General features: G+C 45.8%; 1 protein-coding gene across 1 annotated transcript; it reads left to right on the forward strand.

The window, feature by feature from the left end:
- Positions 1–993: 993 nt before the first annotated feature.
- LOC148502975 (uncharacterized) lies at positions 994–27,959 on the forward strand. The gene is made up of 2 exons (XM_088449258.1): positions 994–1,030; positions 26,882–27,959. Exons 1-2 carry the CDS (start codon positions 994–996, stop codon positions 27,946–27,948), a joined length of 1,104 nt encoding a protein of 367 aa, XP_088305384.1. The 3' UTR covers positions 27,949–27,959.
- Positions 27,960–27,985: the final 26 nt, after the last annotated feature.

Raw genomic sequence — 27,985 nt, forward strand, 5'->3', positions numbered from 1 at the left:
TGTGCTTACCTACCACACCACTACGCCTTACCTCCAACATTGCAGTCGGCGCCTAGAGTCGTGCTGAAATTTATAATAAGTTTAGGCTGCGGTTAGGGTAAGAGTGATATAAAAAGTACATGCAAAATGTAATTGTCCACAAGTCGATTGTCAACATTCACAATGTCAACATTATGTAAGTATTGACATTGTGAATGACAACATTTGACATGTCGATATTCTGTACATGTCTACATTCTGGTGACTACATAGTAAATGTCGACATTTGAATGTCGAATTAATATCATAGTTGCCGACATTCAGGGGACGTGGCCGGTAACTGACTCCGTACAGGGGCAGGGCGTGACCGTGCGATTGCGTCATCGTGGTCCCGTCCTCTCTTCACAATGCTGAAAATAAAGGCATTGTGAAGCAGGGGGCGGAGCATGATGACGCGATTCAGTGCAAACTACTTTATCGGGACCCCCCCTCGCTGCGGGGGTTTCTAGTAGTAGTCGGGGGGGCAGACGGCAGCCGGCAGGCTTGCTTGCCTTTCTGGGGGATCGGGAGCGGCACACAATATTCGGGAAGCTCCCGACCAAATCGGGAGGATAGGCAAGCCTGCTTAATATACCACACCTTAATATAGATAACAATATTTAGAGCTCATGTGTTCATTGGAAAGCAGTTCTGAGTTATGCTATACTGTATGTAGGCTAGCCTTTCAATTATAACACAATGATAAGTGAAATCCTGAATACTACTCTAACAAAGATATTCATGCAATGACATAGAAAATAGAGAGGCATATTGCATAGTGCTTACATACTGCTCACATATGTTGAATGGAATTGTAAACAGTAGAGGTAATTTCCATGCATGATAGTACTGTATGACAGGTATGAGATGTATTCTGGATACATATAATATGCACAGTAAATGATTAACTTCATCTAAACAATTAAGTAACCAGCATGTATCAATCATGGCTTGAATCATTACCCTGCTTGAAGTATGGCATTTCCTAGTGTGCCTGAACCAGATGTTGGAGGTATGTTAGCAATCTCCTACTGACACTCTGTCTATAAACAGGTAAAGTATCCGTAATGTGTACGCGGAATGCAATTACATTTCATTGTCTTTTAATGATTGGATGGTTTAAAATATAAAGAGCAATTTATCAGTTTCTGGAGTATAATTATCAAAACCTACTTTTTAATGACTAAAACTATTAACTCGCAGTTTGGACTCAAGATGATTAAAATATTATAACATACGTTCAGAGTAACTAGAACATATGACAAAATGATTGTACAAAAAATCAATACATTCTGACTTTTTCTGTATAGTCTCTTTCTCATGAGATAGAAAAACAGGGTAAAAGCATAAGGGTGTGGCAAAACTATGTCAAGGAGTTTAGCAGGCCGCCACTCCTCACTGGTGTCTGGTAGATATTCCGGGAGTTCCAGTGGGGTGGGGTACAATCGCGACTGAGGGCAATAAGTATCCATACTAAACATATATGGGGGCACCTCCTATATAAAGCCCTGCCCATTGTCTAAGTGCTGCACATCTGTATGCACAAAGGAATTATGGCACAGGCCTAAGACCTGGGGTAAAAGGTAGAGGCATAATGCCTAGGGTGTTGGAGTTGGAGAGCTCTACTGTACGTACTTAGGTTCCTACAGGGAGGCTCCAAATCCCTAACCAGGATGGTCACCGACCCTATTACCGCACATGCGCGGCACCATCTTGTTATTACAATAGATCACAACAGTAGAAGATGGACGTCTTTTACTTAGCTCCAGAAAGACCTGCAACTACTGCAATTCCACACCGCTAGGGAGCTGCTACCACCATTAGAGACCCTGGTAGTGCTTGCATCTGCGCCGCTACGCAGATACATTCCCCCAGCTGTATATTTCGCTCCATGCAACAAGTGCTATGTATGCATACTGTGAGTATGGCTGTACAATTACATTGCTACTAAATAAAACACCGCACTGTTAATTACTGGACTGTTCATTGTCTCAGGGCATCCACTGATGTGTACACTCACTCAAGTAGACGTATGAAGCAGTGGAGAAGTGTGCCAGTGGAGAAGTTGCCCATGGCAACCAATCAGATTTGATGTGACATTTATCAAGTACATTCTATAAAATGACAGAAAGAAGCTGATTGGTTGCCATGGGTATCCTCCAATGGCACACTACTCCACACATCTACCCCACCTGTGCCTTACCACCACTACCTGTACACACATATTCCAACATGAGGCACAGTGGGACACACCATGGAATAACAGAAAGGTCTTACCTGTTCCACGCAGGATAAAAGACAGTGCGGAATAGTCTTTTTTCTCCCCACTGCCTCCTTTGCTGAGAAGATCCTCTCCTCCTTGATCTATCTTCTTCTGGCCCCTGAATGCTAATTGTGACTTGTAACATAGGTTATGACTAGCTGTGACCATCCAGCTCAGCAGCATTACCATTTTTTTGGCTATATTTTGTATTTTAACATTCCCTGTAATTACCCTACTAGAGTAGTAGAGACCACATTGTATTAATACTCTCGGGATATGGTCTAAAGATCTACAGTAAAAATGTAGACAATGTCTAGATAGACACCAGATGTTAGATAGTCAATAGGTTGACAGGGACAAAAAGTCGACAGGGACAAAAGGTCGACACACTAAAGGTCGACATGTAAGAAGGTCGCATTGTACAAATGGTTGACAGGGTCAAACGGTCGACATTAAAATTGTCGACATGATTTATTTATTTAGTTTTTTCTAGTGTTAGATTTAGGGTTAGGCACTTACCGGAGGGTTATGGTTAGGCACTTACCCCAACGGTTAGGGTTAGGCACTTACCCTGACCATTATTGTTAGGCACCAGGAGGGAGGGTTAGGTTTAGGCACTTACCGGAGGGTTAGGGTAGGCACTAGAAGGGACGGTTAGGATCAGGCACCTACCCCGATGGTTACGGTTAGGCACCAGGAGGGAGGGTTAGGGTTAGGAACCAAGGGGAGGGTGAGGGTTAGGGTGAAGATTAGGGTTAGAAAAAAAAACATGTGTCGACCAGTTTCCTGTCGGCCATTTTCCTGTCGACCATTTTCCTGTCAACCTTTTGACACAGTCGACCATTTGTGCACATCGACATTCTTACATGTCAACCATTAGCGTGTCAACCTTTTGTCCCTATTGACCTATTGGCTGTCTAACATAGTGATTTTCAATCTTTTTCAACTCGAGGCACACTACATGAAATTTTAAAATTGCCAAGGCACACTATCCGGCAAGGCGGCGTGCGTGATCAATGAAAAAACATACATCTTGGCTCCCACATAAAAAATACATACATATTGGCCTCCATAGGAATAAAGCACACTACAGTACAAGTGTGCTGAGCTGACTACCGTGGCACACTTGACAACCACTCAGCACAGTGGTTGAAAAACGCTGGTCTAACATCTGGTGTCTATCTAGACATTGTCTACATTTTTACTGTATCTCCACCCAATCCAAACCAAACCTCAATCAACAGCATAAGCATGAAGACTGAAGACTGGGGTCAGAACACACATATTTATACCCCCACAGAAATAGACTAAACAATGGAGAGGTTTGTTGCGATCCCATTGGTTTTCCATCACGTTGCTTCTGTTACAGGGCATTTAACAGGTTGATTCAAATGGACACAGACCAGCCTCCGACAGCTGGTTATCTCCGTTTTCCCGCCCCATGCAAATCTAGGCTGTTGGCTTTACAAAGTACATTTTGGTGCTTTAACTTTCTACGGTCCATAAGTTGAGAATGCATGTTGCGATCTTCACACCGATGATACCAGGAAGCTGTTGAGAAAGTGCAGATCAGTATAACACCAAACACAGCTTATTTATCATGTATTAAACCATAGATACTAAATAGCCTTTATTTCACAGCATTTGTAATAAATGAACAAAGCTTGAATCTTACACTTTAAAGCTATGGAACCTTTTATGTGAGTGTGCATTGTGTAAGTATTAGGGGTTTGGGAAAAGACGCTGGTTAACTTGGGGCAGATGCATACGCACGAAGCTAATAAACAGCGATCGCATGCGGGGTATTATGCATTCGCTATTGTGCGACATGTTAACAGCGCAACAGTGTGTATTAATGTGTGTATGTGGTATGGTAAAATGTGCGATCGCCTGATGCTAATAATAGCATCGCCATATGTACTTAAGTATGGGTTTATCTAAAATTGCGCTGGGCGGCCATTCGCAAAATGGCATCTTGCCGATCTCATTTTCAAGATGGTGTCTTGAGGCCAGTCGCAAGATGGCATTGTTTCAATCTAATTTTAAGCTGATCTTGTCTCAGCCAATTATCCTGCTTCGACAGTCCACCCTTTGATAGCGAACAACAAGCTATCACACTCTGATTTTAAAATTTAATTTTAGGCTTACAATTATATATATTATTTAATGTTATTATGGGATGGCACAAGGTGGTTCTTAATCCATCAATAATGTGTCTCTGGGAGGGGACATAATACTACCATTATACGCATGCCGCGGATCTTCGAAGATCATGGGAATGATGCATTAATCCTATAAAGGCAGTCTTGAGGGGGAATAGGGACTTGCATTATTTGAGGTGTTTTTAAAATAACATTTTGATAATACATTTTGTGCATGTCTAACATTATATGATGGTATTACCTAGTTCAGGGTTGTAATGCAGTTCTATATTTACCTCAGTGTTCATATTGTCATTACTGACCACCATCATAATTTCGTTCCTTCGTTTTACCTTAGCTTTACATTTTCCACACTTCACCACAGTAGGAATACACCAGACACATATGCCAATTACTATGATGACAACCAGTATGAGGATCAGGAGTTTACCTATGCCTGCGATCATTTCCTGGACCCATTCCCCTATGCCTGAGAACCACTTCACCGGGTTCAACCATGAAACCCATTCCTCTACCTTCTCCTCTACTTCAGCCACTGAAGCATTGTGGTTCTTCCGAAATTCCCATTTTAGCTGCAGAATTTCATCCATCTTACGGTCTATCACCTCCTTGGGGTCGCTGGTATCATTGGTGACATAGGTGCAACACTTCACTCCAAATTGGGTGGCCAAAGTTACGCAGTACCCTCCAGTGACAGCAGTTAAATAATTTAACACTAGCCTGTGTTGCACCAGTTCTTTCTTGTACGCTTGCAATTCCCTACCTGCATACCTGACGGTGTCATCGTACATTTCGGTGATATTATATATCAATTTAGCAAAGTCCTGAATATATCTAAACTTTAATGTACGCCGAGCGATCCTGGTGGGATCCAGTGTTACTAAAACTTGAAAGCCAGCTGTCTCGCTAATTAACTGAGTGGCTTTATGCACGTCACCAGGTATCATATTTCTTTTGCCTCTGTGTTCATACTGTGTGTGAAGATATGGTGATGGTGTGTTTTTATGACTATCGAGCATTTCAATATGTGTGAGGGTCATAACCTCTGGGACTACTCTTCCCAGGTAACACAAACCTTCGGAACTCGGGGAGAGCCACTTATACGCTTTTCTTCCACATATAAAATATACGTTATCGGGGAGAACATAAGGAATAGTATGCATCATTATCATTAAACACATTTCCCTTGCAAACAATCCTATCTCAGGCTCTTCCATCTGGTACATGCAAGTTTCTGGTTGTATTATCTTAGCACAATATCCATCTGGTACCTTACCAATAATTTCTTTGGTGGAACTCAATGTATACCGATACCTAAAATGTCTCCAATTAGATCTAATTGAGCGTAACAGATCATGATTCATAGACTCATTATCAGTTCTCAGTGAGAAGGTCATCGTCTGATTATTTCCCGTCACTTCCCAGCTCCCTGGTTTATTGGGGTTGGTTATGTTTAAGCACAAAAGTGATCTATCTACTTGAAATTGATAGAGTTTGAAATGAGGTGGTTTGGATGAGAGAAGTTTTCCATCCAATGTTTTCCCTTTTTGCAATTCTAAAATTTCCGTAATATTCAGTGGAAATGGCACCAACCCTACATTATGCTGACCCTGTGGCACGTGTGAGCACACCCAACAATCAGTCTGGTTTAATACTTTGCCTACCATGCTATTATAATCCTCTAAAGGATACCCACCCCAGTACGGGTTATATTTAGGCTGGCACCATTGGATACAGTTCTCATCAACTAGGGACCCACAAAGCTCACAAATACAGGAATCTTCAGACGATAAACCTCCACACCATCCCCGAGTATCCGGAATAGCAGCTCTCTTAACAATTACAGTACTAAGATTGACTCCTTCTGACTCCACTCCATCAGCACTGCCATCAGCTACCATCTCCTCTATCGGTCCCCCGTCACAGAAATTGGACATTCCCGAACCAACCAGAATGGTGAAAACTCTGGAAGAGAATATGAAAATGAACACAGCAGGCCAGTCCATTGCCAAAACAAAGACCTGAAAATTTCTTTCAGTTCAGGTATCTCACTACAACATTTCAATCCTCCCGGAACAAGCTCGCGATTGACAGATCCACATTATCAGCCTTGTCTCAGCCTTGTTTCTCCACCAGTTGGCTGACCTTTTTGCAGTGAGTGGAATGGACCTAGGTATCTCTCTCAGCCACCTTCAAGGATGTGTTACTTGTCAGTAACACCTGGTACGGGCCTTCCCACTGATCAGTCAAACAATCTGAACGCAAGAAATTTCTGATCATAACATATTCTCCAGGTTCAACATCATGACAGTTAGTTTCTGGCATATCATGGTACAACAATTTCAGTTTCTGCTGTTGCTGTTTTAACTGTTTACTCATTGATATAAGATACTTTACAGTTACCTCGTTGTTACCCTTCAAGTCTTCCTGTGGACTTATAATCAAATGAGGTTGTCTACCAAACAGTGTTTCAAAGGGGGACAGATTTAGAGGAGTGGTCCTTATACTATGTAAGACCAACGGTAATGCTTCTGGCCATCCTAGTCCAGTCTCTGCCATGATTTTACTTAACTTATTTTTAATAGTCCCGTTCATCCTCTCTACCTTGGCGCTGGCCTGCGGTCGGTAGGGGGTGTGAAGTCGACTATTAATACCCATCAGTTTACACATATTTTGAAAAACATCACCTGTGAAATGAGTACCCCTGTCACTCTCAATAATTTTAGGGATACTGTATCTGCATACAAACTCCTGTACTATTTTCTTGGCAGTAAACGCAGCAGTATTAGTGGCCGCTGGGTAGGCCTCAACCCAGTTGGAAAACACGTCAGTACACACTAATACATACTTGAGATTCCTGCAAAGTGGTAATTGGATGAAATCAAATTTGTATCACCTGGAAAGGTCCATCAGGGATCGCTTTCCCTATGTTCTTCCTCAAGCAGGTCAGACAGGACATTGCTCTCTTTTCTGCTTGAGCAGAAAAACCCAGTGCACACCAGTATGCTCTCACCAATTTGCACATACCTTGCTTTCCCAGATGAGTCAGACCGTGTGCTGCCTCAGCCAACCTGGGGTAATATGCCTTGGGGGCTATTGGCTTACCTTGTCCATCCCTCCAGAGCCCGGTGGACGCTTGCCCACATCCCTTAGACTTCCAACCTGACTTTTCCTGGATTGAAAACAAATTTTGCATCTCAATTAATTTCAACATATCAATTGTTTGAAAAGACATCATTTGTATGGGCTTTACACTTAATTACTGCCACCGTTTTGGAAAAGTTGGATTGCTTTTAGTAATTGTTTTATATGTCTGGAATGTGCAACTGGTGTGCCTGCTGCTGTCATAAAATTTCTTAGACGCCATAGAGCTCCAAAATCGTGCACCACTCCGAATGCATAGGTAGAGTCAGTGTAAATGTTAGCAGTTTTGCCTGCTGCCAGTTCACATGCTCTTCTTAGTGCTACTAACTCTGCCACCTGGGCTGAGTGAGGAGGACCAAGGGATTCAGCTTCTATGATGTCTGTGTCATGTACAACAGCATAACCTGTACATAATTCACCTGTGTATGTTTGTCTATGACAACTCCCGTCCGTGTAAAATGTCACATCCACATTCTCTAAAGGTGTGTCACGTATGTCATGTCTAGCAGTAAAGGTCTGATTCAGATATTCCATAAAATCGTGTGTATCACTATGTCCGCTGTACTCACTTCCCGCCAGCAACTCGTCTCCTTCCACCCTTTGTACATCATGTTGTACATATGGTAAATACGTTGCTGGATTCAGCGTATTGCATCGTTTAACAGTGATGTTTGCAGGTGCAATTAGAGCTAGTTCCCATTTGGTAAACCTAGCTGAAGAGACATGTCTGAGTTCAGCAGAGCTGATACAGTGTGGGGAGTATAGACAATCATATCATGGCCCAATACTACATCCTCACTTTTACTCACCAATAGAGCCGTTGCTGCCACACTTCTTAAACACGTTGGGAGTGATCTTGCCACAGTGTCCAATTGGGCACTGTAATATGCTACGGGCCTACTGGCATCACCATGTTTTTGTGTGAGGACACCTGCAGCACAACCATCGGCTTCCGTACAATACAAATCAAAAGGTTTTTCATAATCAGGTATTCCCAATGCAGGTGCTTTTGTCAGACTATCCTTAAGATTAAGGAAAGCCTGCTCTAATTCCTCTGTGTGTATGACACGATCGGGCCTTGAGGAAGAGACTAATTCCTGTAATGGCAAGGCCAAAATAGAAAAACCTGGGATGCACATTCGACAGTATCCACACACATTCCCAAGAAGGTACAAATTTGCTGTTGGTTCTGCGGCAGTGTCATGTTCTGTATGGCCTGGATTCTGTCATTTCTGAGATGTCGTAACCCCTGAGTTAGGCAGTGTCCCAAATATTTTACTCTGGATTGGCACAGCTGTAGTTTGTCCTTAGCAACCTTGTGTCCTGTGTGCGAGAGGCGAAGCAACAAAAGTTTAGTATCATTTAAACATGACATAAACGAATTAGAACATAGCAATAAATCGTCCACATATTGAATTAGAACAGACCCATAGGCAGGTTGAAAAGATTGTAAACAGTCGTGCAGGGCCTGGGAGAAGATACTGGGGCTGTCTATGAAACCTTTGGGCAATCGTGTCCATGTGTATTGTACACCCCTGTATGTGAAAGCGAATAGATACTGACAGTCAGGATGAAGAGGCACAGAGAAGAAAGCAGAACAGAGGTCAATGACAGTGAAATGGGTTGCATTTGGTGGGATCTGCATAAGAATGACAGCTGGATTTGGCACTATGGGAAATTGGCTCTCTACTACCTTAATAACACCTCTAAGGTCTTGTACCAGCCTATAACCCATCCCACCACTCTTCTTCACCGGAAAGATGGGACTGTTGGCTACACTAGCTGTATGAACTAAAATTCCCTGTTGTAATAATCGCTCAATTATTGGATAAACCCCTAATTCTACCTCCTGTTTTAATGGGTACTGGGGAATTTGTGGAGCTTGCCTACTGCCTTTTAAATTTACCATTACGGGGCTTACGTTTGCCGTTAATCCAGTGTCCTGTCCATCCTTGGTCCAAAGTGAATCTGGACTTTGGGATAACATTTGATCTACCTGAGATGGATTTTCACTTAAACTGGAAGAGTGATACATTATCCTTTGGGGAGTGTCCAACATATCCTTCATCTGGTGCGCAACTCTCTCTGGGATATCTAAAAATACACCATCAGGGGTACAATATATGACACATCCCATCTTACATAAAAATCCCTTCCCAGTAGGTTAGTAGGAGCTGCTGTTGCCAGGAGGAAAGAATGCCTGGTATGCAATGGCCCAATAGTAACCTCTGTGGATTTTGTTAAAGGATAATGTTGCACTTTACCTGTAACGCCCATTGTTGGTACTGTCTCGTTGGTTACCTGTAAATTAACAGGAGATTTTATCCATGATCTGGTCGCCCCTGTGTCTACAAGAAAAGGGTATTTAGTACCAGCTACATCAAACATCATGACTGGCTCTTCCCTAGTACCCCCCGTTAACCTGACTATCTGTAGACCACAGGTATGACCTGACCCCTAGCGCTGGCTCCCACTCTCCAATAAAGCATTAACGGCCACAAATGGAGCTGGTGCCTGTTGGATATTTGCTGGTCTCTGCGCATATCTTTTATGGGGATATCCATGTACTCCCTGTCCTACTCTCTTTGCCGTGCAGCTCTTACTTATATGTCCTGGCTGGTTGCAATTAAAACACTTTCGTGGAAAGGATTGTTGTGTGGGTTGAGCAGGCGAGAAAGGTGGTGGGTATGGGTAAGGATATTGAGGAAAAGGATATTGTGGGAGGTATGGAGTTTGTGGGTAGTATGGGACTTGTGGCTGTGTGTGATAAGTGGGGTAGGGCTGTGTCTGCAATGGTGTGGGATTGCTGAGGACGTGTAACTGTTCAGGTGCAGGTGTGTGTGTGGGTGCAGGTGTGTCTGCTGGCTGTGTTGTTACCGTCATTCCTTCTAGAGCTTGAATACTGACAGCCATTAGTTTCTCGCTCTGGATCTCTCTCTTCTTTGAGATGATTTTGTCATTTTCTATGGTGGATTCTATAAGGGTATCTATTGTGACTCCCCTCCAGCCAGGCTGTGAGATCTGAACCTGGGTTTTTAGGTTCTCTTTACGGCCATCCATGAGTATAGTGACAATCATTCCCCTGTGGTGAGTGCTATCTTTAATATCTTCTAATCCAGTGTACTGGGTGATAGCCTGCAGTGCCCAGTCGTAATAATATTCTGCAGATTCACTCTCTTTTTGTTTTATAGTGAAAATTTTGTTCCAGTTAACTACTACTGGAAAATATATACCCGATTGAGTTACAATGCGGGAAATGTTACCTTGGTTTACTTGGGCCCTCATTCAGAGCCGCTCGCTAGCGGCCGTACGCTCGTTCCGAGCGATGTTCGCACATCTGCGCATGCGTACGGTTTTTAGTATGCATGCGCGAACCAGTCAGTGCGGCTGAAAATCGTTTGTACGCTATATAGTGAGTGCCTGCTATTTTGAGTGACAGAATGAGGCGTATGTGGGTGGTAACAGGGGAAGGTGCTTGTAAACGGGGGAGTGGAATTCGAACGCAGGCGTGCTTAAAGGTCAAAACGGGCGTTTTAAGGGAGTGCATAATTAATACAGCAGCGTCATTGACCACGTCACTTGTTTTTTTTTAACTCAGAACTGCTCGCAAAATAGCGGTTGAAAAAACCAACCACAAGAATAGCGAGCAGTTTATACGCTGTACGATGTACTCGATTAATCTAATAAATAGCGGACATGACGTATGGTGCGAGCGGCCAGGGGGCATTTTTATCAAATAAACGAGCGTATGTTTTGCTCGCTCGTTCAGACTTAGAGGTGTGAACAGACTGCAATTTGCGAACGGATCATTTGAATAGCCACCCCTTGTTTTTGAACGAACGACCGCAAATAGCGAACGGCTCTGAATCAGGCCCTTGGTCTGTTAAGGGAACGTCACCATCCAATACACAATCCGTGATAAATTTTGTCACGTCGATATTGCGTGGTAGACAGGCCCTTAACACCACTCACCAATATTTATTGGTTGGCTCGTGAGAACTACCCAAATTTCTCGGAAATCTTTGACATTTGGCTAGTTCCTTTATGGGATCGGGGAAATCATTCATGATGGAATTTAGCTCTGCTCTTGTCCAAGGACAATGCATTACCACACCTCTTGTGGGCACTACTCTGTCCGCATCCGCATTCCCATTCGGAACAGTGATTGTCAGGATGGGATGCAGACCGGCCGCACTGCTACCTTTGACCTTATTACCTGTCTGTTGCTGCAATGTATAGTATTAACAACTTCCTCTACGGGTTCAGAGGATGTTAACACTTCCCGTGCTGTTACTGATGGAGATGGTGGCACCACTTGTGCTTGTTGTGGTGCAGCATCTAACATGTGTACAGCATGGGAAATGGCAGACATGACAATAGGCTCATTATTCACATCATAAACATTTTCTTTATGGTGACTTAAGAGAGGGTACAAATTGCTTGTTACATTTTTATGAGTTTTTCCAATAACTATACCTGCACCCCCATCCACATAAGGTGGTGGTGCACATGAACTACTGGCAATACCTTCCGCAACGCTACCTTGCCGCACATGCGCCGTTTTGCGGCTCGCACGCATTGCAATTTAGCGCCGCGGGTGTATTTTCTGGCAATGCGTTGGCAACGCTAGTTTGCGTCGCTTGCACATCTTTAAGCCACGCATCCCCTTCATGCTGCCACAATTTTAAACATTCATTATGTTTTATCTTTTTCACTCGAGATCGCATCAGACTGATGTGGTCCCGTACATTACTCAATACATCTTTATCAAAACTACCAATTCTGGGAAACGGCCTAAAACTATTCATCGTTATTTTAAACCATACGTCACAATACCTTATTGCATAAGCACCATACTTAGTATGCATAATACGACGGGCCGATCCAAGCGGCGCTTCCATTAGCAGCACATCATTGTCTAACATTTCTATTGTTTGCGTGGCTCCCATCTTGGGACAACTCCTACATTTTTCAATAAAAATTTAAACTGGTGAAAAGACAGTGAAGATACTTTCACATACCTGCGGACGCCTTTGAAAAAGGGTGTATCAGCGAACCCTATGGAGGACTTCTAGACGCCTCCACTCACCTACGGAAGTAAAGGCCGCTTCCACTCAGCAATCCCTTTTTGACTACGTTTCAACTGCTAGGGGGCAGCAAAGTACCCTTTGTTTTCCAGTTGATTTCGTCCACCCTCTCACCAGCTCACAATCATAGTCTAACCAAAACTATGCGGTTCAAATATAGTGTTCAAATAAGCCTAACAGATCACACACATTCATTACTGAACACTATAATCACGCTGGGAGCCGAACCCTAACAAAACAACAACCCATATACCTGCTTTGTTTAAAGTAAACGGTAAGCTTCTACCGAGTCACTTGGCCGTTCGTTACGCCTAGCACTTAAGGGTCCTACGATACCCTTAACATTTAGGTCCCATGTTACACCCTAAACAAGTACTCACAGTTACACACGTTTTTCCTGCGCAGAAAAATACACGTTAACCCAGTTATTGGCAACAATTGATAATGTAACCTCAACGGCTTTGTTTAAACACGTAGCAGCACAACCGGAAGTACGTATACGCTATTGTGCGACTAGTTGCATACACAATAATGCGACTACTACACAACCATATGACTTAACTTTAGCTGCGTACGCAAAAGTGCGTCTCCACTGTGCACGCAAAAATGCGACTCAGCCGCGTACACAATACTGCGGCACCCCTTTTTAGCGTGAAATTCTATCAACAAAGGAAAACAGACTTTTTCCTTTCTTGTCCCTGGATTCTAGTCAGCGTACTCTGACTCACACGATAACGGGTAGCGATCTCTCAGCACCGAGTGGTTGCAGGTAAACTGCGTGTAGCCACTATTCACCCTTTGATGAGATATCGATAACCGTATGTTTATCGTGTGAATAGGTAAGTGACCTCACTCTACAAGCCCCCAACTGAGGATACTGACTTAAAACCTCTATATACTCCTGCCTGTACCATCTAAAAACCTGCCTATACCTTCTTAAATTGACGCTATTTGCGTACGCAGTCATACAGTAAAATTAGACCTTGAACATGTGTTTCCAAAGCACAAAGTATTATTTCAAGCAAAGTACAGTTAGTTACACACTGTGATCTAAGTACAATTTAGCACAAAGAAATTATACAGACCCAAGATACAGTTATACATACGCACGCGCTCTGGGACCAGATTCCGGCATCAGCAAGAAACCTCAATCAACGGCATCAGCATGAAGACTGAAGACTGGGGTCAGAACACACATATTTATACTCCCACAGAAATAGACTAAACAATAGAGAGGTTTGTTGCGATCCCATTGGTTTCCAATCACGTTGCTTCTGTTATAGGGCATTTAACAGGTTGATTCAAATGAACACAGACCAGCCTCCGACAGCTGGTTATCTCCGTTTTCCCGCCTCATGTAAATCTAGGCTGTTGGCTTTACAAAGTACATTTTGGTGCTTTAACTTTCTGCGGTCCATAAGTTGAGAATGCATGTTGCGATCTTCACACCGATGATACCGGGAAGCTGTTGAGAAAGTGCAGATCAGTATAACACCAAACACTGTTTATTTATCATGTATTAAACCATAGATACTAAATAGCCTTTATTTCACAGCATTTGTAATAAATGAACAAAGCTTGAATCTTACACTTTAAAGCTATGGAACCTTTTATGTGAGTGTGCATTGTGTAAGTATTAGGGGTTTGGGAAAAGACGCTGGTTAACTTGGGGCAGATGCGTACGCACGAAGCTAATAAACAGCATTCGCATGCGGGGTATTATGCATTCGCTAATGTGCGACATGTTAACAGCGCAACAGTGTGTATTAATGTGTGTATGTGGTATGGTAAAATGTGCGATCGCCTGATGCTAATAATAGCATCACCATATGTACTTAAGTATGGGTTTATCTAAAATGGCGCTGGGTGGCCATTCGCAAAATGACGTCTTGCAGATCTCATTTTCAAGATGGTGTCTTGCGACCAGTCGCAAGATGGCGTCGTTTCAGTCTAATTTTAAGCTGATCTTGTCTCAGCCAATTATCCAGCTTCGACAAGAGAAATACATCCTACAGAATATCTCAGTACTAAGATATCTACAATTGATATTGTCTTATATATAAAATTCATTGGTCTTATTGTTTGTTTGTTTGTCTGTCTAGTTATTTATTCGTACACCCCTGTACCAATTGGGATGAAACCAATGCGAGGTGGTCCAGTTGGATCCTAGCCAGGTTTTAGGGGGGTTAGGGTCCGGTTGTGCCTCCCGTTAGTTTACGCTGGGCAGAACTTTGACTCAGGGAGCCTGTTCTGAGCCTTCTACTTGATGGATTTGGACAACATCTTCACAAAGTGGTAACTTTGGATCCCAGAAGACATACTTGGCAGTTGAGATCCTGGTTGGTCCTCCCGTTGGTGTATGCTGGGCAGAACTTTGACCCAGGGAGCTTTTTTCTGGGCCTTCCACTGGATGGATTTGGATGAAAACTTCACAGAGGGGTGGCAATTGGTCTGTGATGCCTAATTGAGTGCTTGGGGCCCTGGTCGGACCTCACGGAAGAGTGCACCGAGCTGAACTTTGACCCAGGGAGACTGTTCAGACCCGGTGCCTGTTCTGAGCCTCCCACTGGATGGATTTGGATGTAAACAGGGGGCTGGCAATTGGTCTGGGATGCCTAATGGAGTGGTTAGGGTCCCAGTCGGAACTCACGGCAGAGTCTGCCAGGCAGAACATTGATACAGGGAGCATGTCCTGGGCCTTACACTGGATGGATTTGGACAAATCACATAATAAAAATTAAACCCGGGCAATGACAGGTACTTCAGCTAGTATTATATAGGATGCAAATCTCTTTACTGAGTTATCTGCAGTGTGCTTGGAAATATTTTTTCTCTGTCTTTTCTTGTCTAGATTAACCTCTCCCTTACTTGCACTTTTTAATGAGCTTATAAATTGATTTAAACAACCACCATTTGTGTATCATTTGTGATAGGGCAGGTTCATGGGTGTATCCATTAAGAGTGCAGTGTGTGCTGTCCACACGGGCCCCTGGTTCCAAGGAGGCCCACCACGCACACCACGCACCCATTGAAAATACCTATCTATATTATTGGGAACATGGTGTAAACACCAAGTTTCCGGATATGTTCTGCAGATATTACCAGCAATGGCAAAGATGCCAGGTTTCCAGAGATAGGTGCATGCGCAGTAGACTCTGGCAAGTGCAAAGGTCTACTGCGGAAATCACTGTTTACACATTAACCTGTTGCCTGTTGTCCACTGTTTACCCATTAACCTAATAAAGAATGGAACAATTGCTCTGCTTGTTTAACATATCTCTGGTCCATTGAAGTAAATTCACATATTGTATTGATTTCCATGTTCACCTTTGCCATTCAGCAGATATGTGCAATACGCCACTTCCTCCCTGCAGGTCTACCCCAGCAGATCCACCCTGCAAACATTCTTATTATTAAATATATGCTTACTGGCGGAGGACAGTCAAAGCACCTGCTGGCTCCAAAATTAATGAAAGAACATATATTTTTCCTCAACAGATTACCCAGAATAACATTTGTCTGCACCTCTGCATGTTTCTTTCTTCACAAGTTGTTTCATGGTATATCCTCCATAGGAGGTTGTCGTTAAGCCATATAATTGCTACTTTCCAGGGCCTAATTAGGATTCTAACACATTTCACTCATCTTATACACAGAGTGATAAGAACGACATGTAATCTCATTTTGCTTACTATGTGATTACAGGAATATGCACAAGAAGAGGCTATTTTCTGGGTGCACATGCTGAGCAAGACTGATATTGATTAAAAAAAACTGCAGGGAAATTCTAGTCATCTGGCTGAATGCTGTCATTACACAGAGAGGCACGTGGGAAGCCAACTTCTCATTGACAGCAATAGATCACAATTAAAATAATAGAGGATCTAATTTCAAATCATGTTTCTCCATTTCTAAAAATAACAGCTTGGTTTGTGGCTAATATTTGTAGTTTGAGCGTTTAACACATTCTATTTCTCAGAGTGACAGCAGGGTGGGTTCTGTCAAGGTCTGCAGTCTGTGGTCTAGAGCAATACGCTGGAAAGTATGGCAGCAGCTGTCATTATACACACCATAAATTCAGCTTGCCTTAGAGCAGGCATGTCAAACTCGCGGCCGGGCCACATGCGGCCTAAAGAAGCATTTTATGTGGCCCAACTGTGTGGGCCCAAATCGTACATGCCTACCCTCCCAGTTCTGCAGGAGACTCCCAATTTTTCAGATAACCCCCCGCACCTCCGGAAGGGTAGGCACTTCTCCCGCATTCTACCCACTTGCTAGTGCAGTGGGCAGAATGGGGAGAATTTCAGCGGCAATCGCGGGTCCACGTGTAGGGTGCGGGGATTAATGATGCGACTCTCCATGAATCGCATCATTTAGCATCGCCCCCTATTTAAATTTAAGCCAATCGCAGCAATTTGATGTGAACGGGGTGGGGCTTAATGACGCGAGCCATCAGGCCCCGCCCCCATCACAACCCACCTGCTTCTCCTCCCCAGGCTTCTTCCGGGGAGGAGAAGCAAAAGGTAGACAAGTATGGCCCATGTACATATATTATGTGGCCCAGTCACCCCTGCCGCGATAGGAGCTCAGCTGGTCTCTGAAGCGATCAGCGGGTGCACGGGTGACGTCACCCGCAATGTGAGCAGCCTGTCCTGCTGAATCTAGTTAGATCCAGTGAGCAGCAGGCGTCTATGCGGGAGCGGTGCCCAGCGGCCAGCGTGAAGAGAGGTAAGTAAGAGAGGGGTAAGTGGGGCCTGTTCTATACTGGGAGGGGGCACAGCATAACTAGGGACATTACTGGGGTACAACATATGGGGCATTACTGGGGGCACTGCATAATGGGCACTACTGGGTGCACTGCATAATGAGCAATAGTGAGGGCACTGTCTAAGGGGCTCTAATACAGGGGGCATTGCACAAGGAGCTCTTATAAATGGGGCATTGCATAAGGGGCTCTTATGCAGGGGGCACTGCATAATGGACACAACTTGGGGCACTGAGTAAGGGGCTCTAATACAGGGGGCATTGAATAAGGGGCACTACTGAGGGCACTGCATAAGGGGCATTACTGGGGGCACTGCATAAGGGGCACTACTGGGGGCACTGCATAATGGACACTACTGGGGGCACTGCGTAAGGGGCTCTATTACAGGGGGGCATTGCCTAAGGAGCTCTTATAAACGGGGCATTGCATAAGGGGCTCTTATGCAGGGGCACTGCATAAGGGACTCTAATACAGGGGGCATTGAATAAGGGGCACTACTGAGGGCACTGCATAAGGGGCACTACTGGGGGCACTGTGTGACACCCATGAAACGGACACCCCTAGGACTGTGAGGGGTTAATACCACTTTGGGCAAGGAAGGAGTTAATACATGTCTCCCCAGCACGTGTGAAGCAAGGGGACAGCTGGTGCTGATTGGATGAGCCTGTCCTGTCTCTCAAGCGGTGGGTGTGGTCAGGTGCCCGCGAAAAAGAGGGCGTGCCAGGAGCTGAGGAGAAGTGTGGTGTGCAGCACGAGGACAGCGGGCAGAGACCGCCAAGCTGCAAAGCTCTAGTGGAGTGTGGAGCAGCCGAGCCGGGAGCGTGGACGCCGGGGACCCGCGGAAGATAGACCGGGTCAGGTGAGCCACAGCAACGAAGAGCAGCAAGAGCCGCTCGTGGAGGTACACAGCCACAGTGGCAACATGCAGTACAGGGTAATCATCCCCCCTGCCCCATACCACAGCAGCAGCCATCCTAGGGTAACTTCAAAGCACCCTCATTTCAGTTATACTACTTATAAGAGAAGTCGCTGTCCTATTGTGATTTATAACTTTTTCTGCCAACCACAAGATGGCCGCAGGCCAACAGCAACAATTGCTTTGAGTGGCCATGCTGCCAACCACAAGATGGCCACCGATTAACTGCAGTATAGACATACAGCTCCAGCAGTGGAAAAGTTACATAGCCTTGCACCAGAGGTAGCTACAGGAGTGGTGAGTGGAAGATTGATTGCACCACAGGCAGAGCTGCACTGACACTCAGTAGTACTGGACTTTCTCATACCTTGTTGCAAATAGCAGAACCTCAGTGTTACTTTCACTTTCAGTATATAGGAGTTATCTGCTTCACTGGCCAAGCTTACCACTATTTACCCTGTATGTTTTCCGGACCACACCAAGACTGTCCTATTTCACAGCACAGTGATTCTTTGATACTTGAAAGCTGGAATACACTACTTAAAGGAGATAATATAGCCCATCAAACTGGGATAGAACTGCGGGACACTTTACAGTAACAGTTGTCTAGGAATATTGAATAACCTTCTGATTGCCTGAGAATTGGATGTGCCTATAGAGAGAAAAGTGGAATTAACATTCAGTGACTGAATTGCTGTACTGTGTACAGGACTTCCATACACACATTGGCGATTCTTCCCTCCCAGATTTAATACTAACAAACATTACACTAAGTGGGACTAGTACCATGGTCAACTTAAACTGATCTATAAGAGCTCCACCAGCTGCAGCAGCGAAGACGGGTAGGAATACAGTGTTTTGTGTTTAAGGTCATCTGGACATTGAAACTGTTAGTTAGTTTAGTACTGACATCATTGCTGAATTGTTTTCTTGTAGTGTGCAACCGTTTGAGATAAGAATGTATGCTCAATACTGAATTTAACTGTGAATAGTAACGTAAAAGTTGTCTTACATTGTATGGTCATACTGCCGAAGTATTATTACACCAATCCGTATGGTGCCGTGCAAATGCCATTGTTTTTATGTGTAATCTCATTATTGATGTTTTTCCCACTGATGCAATACAAAGGCTGCCTCATCGAGTGAGGTGTGCTATTTATGCAAGTGCCCTGCCGACTCTCTAATAAACCTGTGTTCACAAAATAAAAACCACAAGCTGCCTCGTCACCCCTTCATGTGCTTCCATTACTCTCACCTCTCCGTAAGTCGAGTGAAGATTGAACCACAACACACAAGGTAAACTCTTTACTTACCACATAAAGTCAAGGTTACCACATCTGGCGTCACGAACAGGATTAACGGAGTCCAAAGTGAGAAGGTTGGAAGTATAGAAGAGCCATGTCGACCAATCCACCAGCCCAGGCAGTACCGCCTGCTGGCGCAGGAGCACCGATCAACCCACCTGTGGCACAGATCAATCCTATCATGCTCCCCTATTACTTCGGAGCCCCGTGGCTCCCCACGTATTCTGGTGAGGACCATGGCACAGAAGGAAGCACTCTCACCGAGTTTAAAAGGAAGATGACCTCTCTGTTCCGTTTGTACCCGCTAAGTGATCAGCAGCAGGTCGAGATACTCATTGGGCAATTGAAGAATTCGGCACTCAGGGAAGTGACGTCCTGGCCTGCCAGAGAAAAACAGAACGTAGAACAAGTCCTTAAACGACTAGCGACCACTTTTGATGCCCGTACCATATCCACCTTGAAAATTAGGTTATATGCATGTAAACAAAACCTGGGGAGAGTCTGCGTGACTGCGCCCTCACCCTGCAGGAGGCCTTGAGGGCAATCCAGGCTGTCGATCAGGAAGAAGTCAGGAACCCGGATGAGACCTTGGTCACCCAATTGATAGAGGGAGCTAACAGAGACGGAACACAAGTTCAACTGCGACTACTGCGACTGCAACTTCCGACGCATACTTTCTTAGACTTTAAAGAAGCAGCTATCAAAATGTTGGGCACGGTCGAAGAGCATAATACGGAATTCCCAGAATTACCAAGTCAGTCCTACTCGGCAGAAGCTGGCTTACGGAATGCATGTCAGGCACCCAAAGAAACCAACCCCGCCTCCCATGGGCTGCAGCTGCCAACCCCTGACCCAATACAACTGTTGAGGAAACAGATGGAAGAAATGACATTGAGAATGGCAGAGATACGTAGGGAGGTGCATAGCCTAGCTCAATCCCAACCGGCGGATTATGAAGAGCCGCGGTGGCGGCCGAGAAGACAAAGGGCTGATGACTGGTGGGAACCACCCCGGGGACAAGGGAGAAGATCAACAGATCGGTTTGATGCTCAAGGCCGTCCCATCTGCAGGCGGTGCCAGAAGGCAGGTCATGTGGAGAGACACTGCAGGCAAGAGGAGACGTTAAACTGCAACACCCCGAGGGTGGGGGTCAAGCCTCGGGGAGAACAGGAAGAGTAGACCCGAGTGGTGGCCCCGGTATGTCGGGACGTGTCCGACAATCCCAATTGTCCTAAACGGCGTGGAAGTTCTGGCCATGTTAGACACAGGATCCCAAATCACCACCATACAGCTACCTGCTTTTCAACGCTATTGGAAGGAGGGGCAGTTGCTGATGCCACCTCCCTCATGGCTGCAACTAATTGCTAGTAACGGACTGGGGATCTCCTGCGTGGGGTACTGGGAGGCTAATATGCAGATCGGAGAAACCCTCCTTCCACTATAGGGATGTCTGATCACTGAGAGCAGTGAAGCTAAAGTAGCACCGGTGATTCTAGGAATGAACGTCTTACAGCAATGTCCGGAGGAGCTATTGGCCACACTAAGAAGTGAATTGTCTCAGTTGGTCACCGGGGAGCGAAGAGTCATACAGAAGACTATCAGGGTGCTTCAAGGTCATCAGAGGTTCGCCCATAGTGAGGGAGAGATTGGAAAGGTTAGACTAATGGATAGTACGTCCATCAAATTGCAACCCAATTCAGAGACCATTCTCTGGGGCAAGGCACGATGCGGACCAGCTGGCAGAAGCTATGAGGCCTTAATTGAACCCTGTTTAACGTCCGCTCGCCAGGAGGCGGTAGTAGCCAGTACCCTAGTCACTGTGGAGAACGGACGAGTCCCAGTGCGGATCTTAAATCCCCATAATTACGCAATCAAGTTGTATCGACACCAGCCACTGGCCCGATTATTGTGGACCTCATTTCAAGATGTCGTATATCCATCCTTACAAGCTAATCAGTGTCAAGTAACCACGGAGTGTAGTACAGCTGACGAGCAGGAAGATGAATGGTGGACAGAGATTCAGGTAGGGGATGGCAGCACACCGAGAGACCATAAGGCCGGAATCCTCCAGGTTGTGAAGAATAATGCTGAGACTTTCAGCCATAGCCCTACAGATCTGGGTATCGTGAAGGAGATACACCATCGTATCCTGACAGGGGATGCCCCACCCATAAAGGAGCGGCATCGCCCATTGGCACCAGCGCTATATCAGCCCGTACGGCAACTGTTGGAGGACATGAAGAGCAATGGCATCATCAGAGAGAGTCACAGCCCATGGGCAGCCCCATTGGTGTTAGTTCGCAAAAAGGATGGCCAGCTAAGATTCTGTGTAGACTACAGGAAGCTGAATGCTATCACACATAAGGATGCCTATCCTCTACCCCGAATTGAGGAGTCTCTGACGACGCTTAAATCTGCCAAATATTTCTCAACCCTAGATTTGACCAGCGGCTACTGGCAGGTTCAGATGAAGGAAGAGGACAAGGAGAAGACTGCCTTCGTCACACCAATGGGACTCTATGAATTCAACCGTATGCCATTTGGCTTATGCAATGCTCCCGCCACCTTCCAACGCGTGATGGAGCAGTGTCTAGGCCATAGGAATTTCGATGTGGTTCTCCTATATTTGGATGACATTATCATCTTTTCAAAAACCTACTCTGACCATCTGCAACACTTACGGGAGGTTTTCCAACAGCTGACTAGATTCGGTCTGAAGCTGAAGCCATCCAAGTGCCACCTGCTCAAGCCCCGAGTTCAGTACTTAGGTCACATTGTAAGCCCTGAGGGTGTGACCCCGAAAAGGTGAAAGCGGTATTGGAATGGCCCATCCCGCTGACAGTCAAAGATGTCCGACGGTTCCTTGGATTTGTAGGATATTATCGACGGTTTGTGAAGAACTTTGCCAAAGTCGCCACCCCTCTATTAGAAATTCTACGAGGGATCCCTAAGGATAAGTATAACAAACGAATTCCCATAGAGTGGATGACTGAACGACAGACAGCCTTCGACCTGCTGAAGAAAGTCTTGACAGAGGCCCCTGTGCTGGCCTACCCAGATTACAACCACCCATTCCGGCTGTACACGGATGCCAGCAAGCAAGGGTTGGGAGCTGTACTTGCCCAAGTTCAGGAAAATCAAGAGCGTGTGATCGCTTACGCTAGTCGCAGTCTACGTCCCACCGAATGGAACGACGCCAATTACAGCGCCTACAAACTCGAGTTTCTTGCCTTGGTGTGGGCAGTGACAGAAAAATTCAGAGACTATCTAGCGGCAACACCGTTTGTAGCTTATACGGACTGTAACCCACTGGCTCATCAAGCCACCACCCCTCTAGGAGCTTTGGAACAAAGGTGGTCCTCCAGACTGGCCAACTACCAGTTCAAAGTAGTATACAGAAGTGGGCGAAGTAACGCGAATGCCGATGCACTCTCCCGGCTACAGACAGGCGAAAGTGAATTGGAAGGAATAGACAGGTGGGAGCAGATTGAAACTCCCAACTTCAGTTTGAAAAGAAGAGCACCGGAACAGAATGCTATGGTTCCCATCCCTGAGAGAGTGCAGGAAGTTCAGGGCGTGGAGATGGAAGGAGATTGGACTGTCTGGCAGGACGCAAGCCCAACCTTAAAAAGGGTGAAACAGTTGCTGGCCTCTCGTCAGGGGTTGACCCGAATTCAGAGACAAGCTGCAACCCCGGACCTAATCCAATTGTGGCGACAAAAGGACCGTTTGACGTTGCGAAGAGGCCTATTGCTACGACAGAGCACAGATCCAAAGACACATCTGTTGATTGAGCAGTTGGTGGTGCCCCCTGCGAAAATTGATCTTATCCTACGGGCCTATCATGATCACTCTGGCCATTTCGGCTGTCAAAAGACCGAGGCGACCCTACGTCGAAGATTTTACTGGGGGAATATGCGTCAGGATGTGGAAGACTGGTGCAAATCTTGCGACATATGCACAGCACGTAGACCGGCTCCATCAGAAGAGAAGGCACCGCTGCACCCCATTGTTACCCGACAACCACTGGAACTCGTAACTATCGACCATGTGAAGCTAGTACCAAGTAGCAATGGATATCAATATGCTGTAACCATAATTGACCATTACAGCAAGTTTGCCGTTGTACTGCCAGTTCGGGATCTCACGGCAAAGACGACAGCAGAAATCGTCTGGCGAGCATTTGTACGGCCCTACGGGTACCCTGCTAGTATTCTGACGGATCAGGGGCCTGCGTTTGAAGCCCTACTCTTCCAAGAACTATGCCAGTTGTACGGGTGTGTGAAATTACGCACTACAGCATACCATCCTCAGGGCAACGGGGCCTGCGAAAGGATGAACCAACCTGTGATAAATTTACTCCGAGCTGTACCCCTTCCACAAAGACGTGAGTGGCCCACTCTGCTAGCAGAACTGATCTTTGTCTACAACAACACTGTGCACAGCTCCACAGGATACACGCCATATTATCTGCTTTTTGGACGATCTGGGAAACTACCCGCTGATGTTCACTTAGGCCTGGCTTCGGATGATGCCACAGATTCTTGCTTCCAAGGGGATTGGGTCATAGAACACCAGCGTAGATTACAGACTGCTCGAGCTCTTGTGGACCAACGTATGGATGCTATCCGTGATCGACAAAAGGATCGATACGATGCGACCGCACATGCCAGACCATTAACCGTAGGAGATGTCGTGCTAAGGCGAAATAATCGGCAGCACAGCAAATTGGATTCGCAATGGGAGCCTGATCCATATGTAGTTACCGGCATTCCCAACGCTGAAATAGCCGTGTACCAGATTGATAAGGTAGAAGGTGGTCAACCGAAAGTTGTACATCGGGATCAACTCAAATTGTGCCCTAACCATCACAGAGCTCCAGAATTACTACCTGATTCTCCACCATCACACCCAGCCCGAGATCAGTTGTCGATGCTAAATGACCCATTGAGTCTTGTCCTGAGTATGTATTGGCCTGTCGTGGCCGGTTCCCCGACCCCAGAAATGAGGCAATCGCCTGTGGTTGAGGAAGTCATTGCAGACGTCCCTGAAATTGGTGAAGTGAGACGCTCGACCAGGAGCACCCAAGGAATACTGCCCACGCGTTACAGACAATAGAGAGGTCGGTAGAGGCACCTTTAGTACTGTTTATATTTTCCTGATTGCACTAATCTGTTTGACATTGATATGTTGTATTTATGTGTACATTTGTGCTAGTGTGATAGTTAATGGTTAGGCGTAGTCAGGATCATGATCTATTCATCCTATGTTCATTGATGCCCAGGATTTGTGACTTACAGATGCCAATACTCTGTTATTTGGGAATTATCCTTTGTTCTGTTTCCCTTTATTATTGGACCAAGCGTGAGGACACGCATCATTTCAGTATGGAGGGATGTGACACCCATGAAACGGACACCCCTAGGACTGTGAGGGGTTAATACCACTTTGGGCAAGGAAGGAGTTAATACATGTCTCCCCAGCACGTGTGAAGCAAGGGGACAGCTGGTGCTGATTGGATGAGCCTGTCCTGTCTCTCAAGCGGTGGGTGTGGTCAGGTGCCCGCGAAAAAGAGGGCGTGCCAGGAGCTGAGGAGAAGTGTGGCGTGCAGCACGAGGACAGCGGGCAGAGACCACCAAGCTGCAAAGCTCTAGTGGAGTGTGGAGCAGCCGAGCCGGGAGCGTGGACGCCGGGGACCCGCGGAAGATAGACCGGGTCAGGTGAGCCACAGCAACGAAGAGCAGCACACCATTAAGGCGTCCAGCACAGCAGCAAGAGCCACTCGTGGAGGTACACAGCCACAGTGGCAACACGCAGTACAGGGTAATCATCCCCCCTGCCCCATACCACAGCAGCAGCCATCCGAGGGTAACTTCAAAGCACCCTCATTTCAGTTATACTACTTATAAGAGAAGTCGCTGTCCTATTGTGATTTATAACTTTTGATGCCAACCACAAGATGGCCACAGGCCAACAGCAACAATTGCTTTGAGTGGCCATGCTGCCAACCACAAGATGGCCACCGATTAACTGCAGTATAGACATACAGCTCCAGCAGTGGAAAAGTTACATAGCCTTGCACCAGAGGTAGCTACAGGAGTGGTGAGTGGAAGATTGATTGCACCACAGGCAGAGCTGCACTGACACTCAGTAGTACTGGACTTTCTCATACCTTGTTGCAAATAGCAGAACCTCAGTGTTACTTTCACTTTCAGTATATAGGAGTTATCTGCTTCACTGACCAAGCTTACCACTATTTACCCTGTATGTTTTCCGGACCACACCAAGACTGTCCTATTTCACAGCACAGTGATTCTTTGATACTTGAAAGCTGGAATACACTACTTAAAGGAGATAATATAGCCCATCAAACTGGGATAGAACTGCGGGACACTTTACAGTAACAGTTGTCTAGGAATATTGAATAACCTTCTGATTGCCTGAGAATTGGATGTGCCTATAGAGAGAAAAGTGGAATTAACATTCAGTGACTGAATTGCTGTACTGTGTACAGGACTTCCATACACACATTGGCGATTCTTCCCTCCCAGATTTAATACTAACAAACGTTACACTAAGTGGGACTAGTACCATGGTCAACTTAAACTGATCTATAAGAGCTCCACCAGCTGCAGCAGCGAAGACGGGTAGGAATACAGTGTTTTGTGTTTAAGGTCATCTGGACATTGAAACTGTTAGTTAGTTTAGTACTGACATCATTGCTGAATTGTTTTCTTGTAGTGTGCAACCGTTTGCGATAAGAATGTATGCTCAATACTGAATTTAACTGTGAATAGTAACGTAAAAGTTGCCTTACATTGTATGGTCATACTGCCGAAGTATTATTACACCAATCCGTATGGTGCCGTGCAAATGCCATTGTTTTTCTGTGTAATTTCATTATTGATGTTTTTCCCACTGATGCAATACAAAGGCTGCCTCATCGAGTGAGGTGTGTTATTTATGCAAGTGCCCTGCCGACTCTCTAATAAACCTGTGTTCACAAAATAAAAACCACAAGCTGCCTCGTCACCCCTTCATGTGCTTCCATTACTCTCACCTCTCCGTAAGTTGAGTGAAGATTGAACCACAACACACAAGGTAAACTCTTTACTTACCACATAAAGTCAAGGTTACCACATCTGGCGTCACGAACAGGATTAACGGAGTCCAAAGTGAGAAGGTTGGAAGTATAGAAGAGCCATGTCGACCAATCCACCAGCCCAGGCAGTACCGCCTGCTGGCGCAGGAGCACCGATCAACCCACCTGTGGCACAGATCAATCCTATCACGCTCCCCTATTACTTCGGAGCCCCGTGGCTCCCCACGTATTCTGGTGAGGACCATGGCACAGAAGCAAGCACTCTCACCGAGTTTAAAAGGAAGATGACCTCTCTGTTCCGTTTGTACCCGCTAAGTGATCAGCAGCAGGTCGAGATACTCATTGGGCAATTGAAGAATTCGGCACTCAGGGAAGTGACGTCCTGGCCCGCCAGAGAGAAACAGAACGTAGAACAAGTCCTTAAACGACTAGCGACCACTTTTGATGCCCGTACCATATCCACCTTGAAAATTAGGTTATATGCATGTAAACAAAAACCTGGGGAGAGTCTGCGTGACTACGCCCTCACCCTGCAGGAGGCCTTGAGGGCAATCCAGGCTGTCGATCAGGAAGAAGTCAGGAACCCGGATGAGACCTTGGTCACCCAATTGATAGAGGGAGCTAACAGAGAAGGAACACAAGTTCAACTGCGACTACTGCGACTACAACTTCCGACGCATACTTTCTTAGACTTTAAAGAAGCAGCTATCAAAATGTTGGGCACGGTCGAAGAGCATAATACGGAATTCCCAGAATTACCAAGTCAGTCCTACTCGGCAGAAGCTGGCTTATGGAATGCATGTCAGGCACCCAAAGAAACCAACCCCGCCTCCCATGGGCTGCAGCTGCCAACCCCTGACCCAATACAACTGTTGAGGAAACAGATGGCAGAAATGACATTGGGAATGGCAGAGATACGTAGGGAGGTGCATAGCCTAGCTCAATCCCAACCGGCGGATTATGAAGAGCCGCGGTGGCGGCCGAGAAGACAAAGGGCTGATGACTGGTGGGAACCACCCCGGGGACAAGGGAGAAGATCAACAGATCGGTTTGATGCTCAAGGCCGTCCCATCTGCAGGCGGTGCCAGAAGGCAGGTCATGTGGAGAGACACTGCAGGCAAGAGGAGACGTTAAACTGCAACACCCCGAGGGTGGGGGTCAAGCCTCGGGGAGAACAGGAAGAGTAGACCCGAATCCTGAAGAGTGGTGGCCCCGGTATGTTGG

This window comes from Taudactylus pleione, unplaced genomic scaffold (assembly GCF_031769625.1).
Source record: "Taudactylus pleione unplaced genomic scaffold, aTauple2 ptg000479l, whole genome shotgun sequence".
NCBI classification, from domain to species: Eukaryota; Metazoa; Chordata; class Amphibia; order Anura; family Myobatrachidae; genus Taudactylus; species Taudactylus pleione.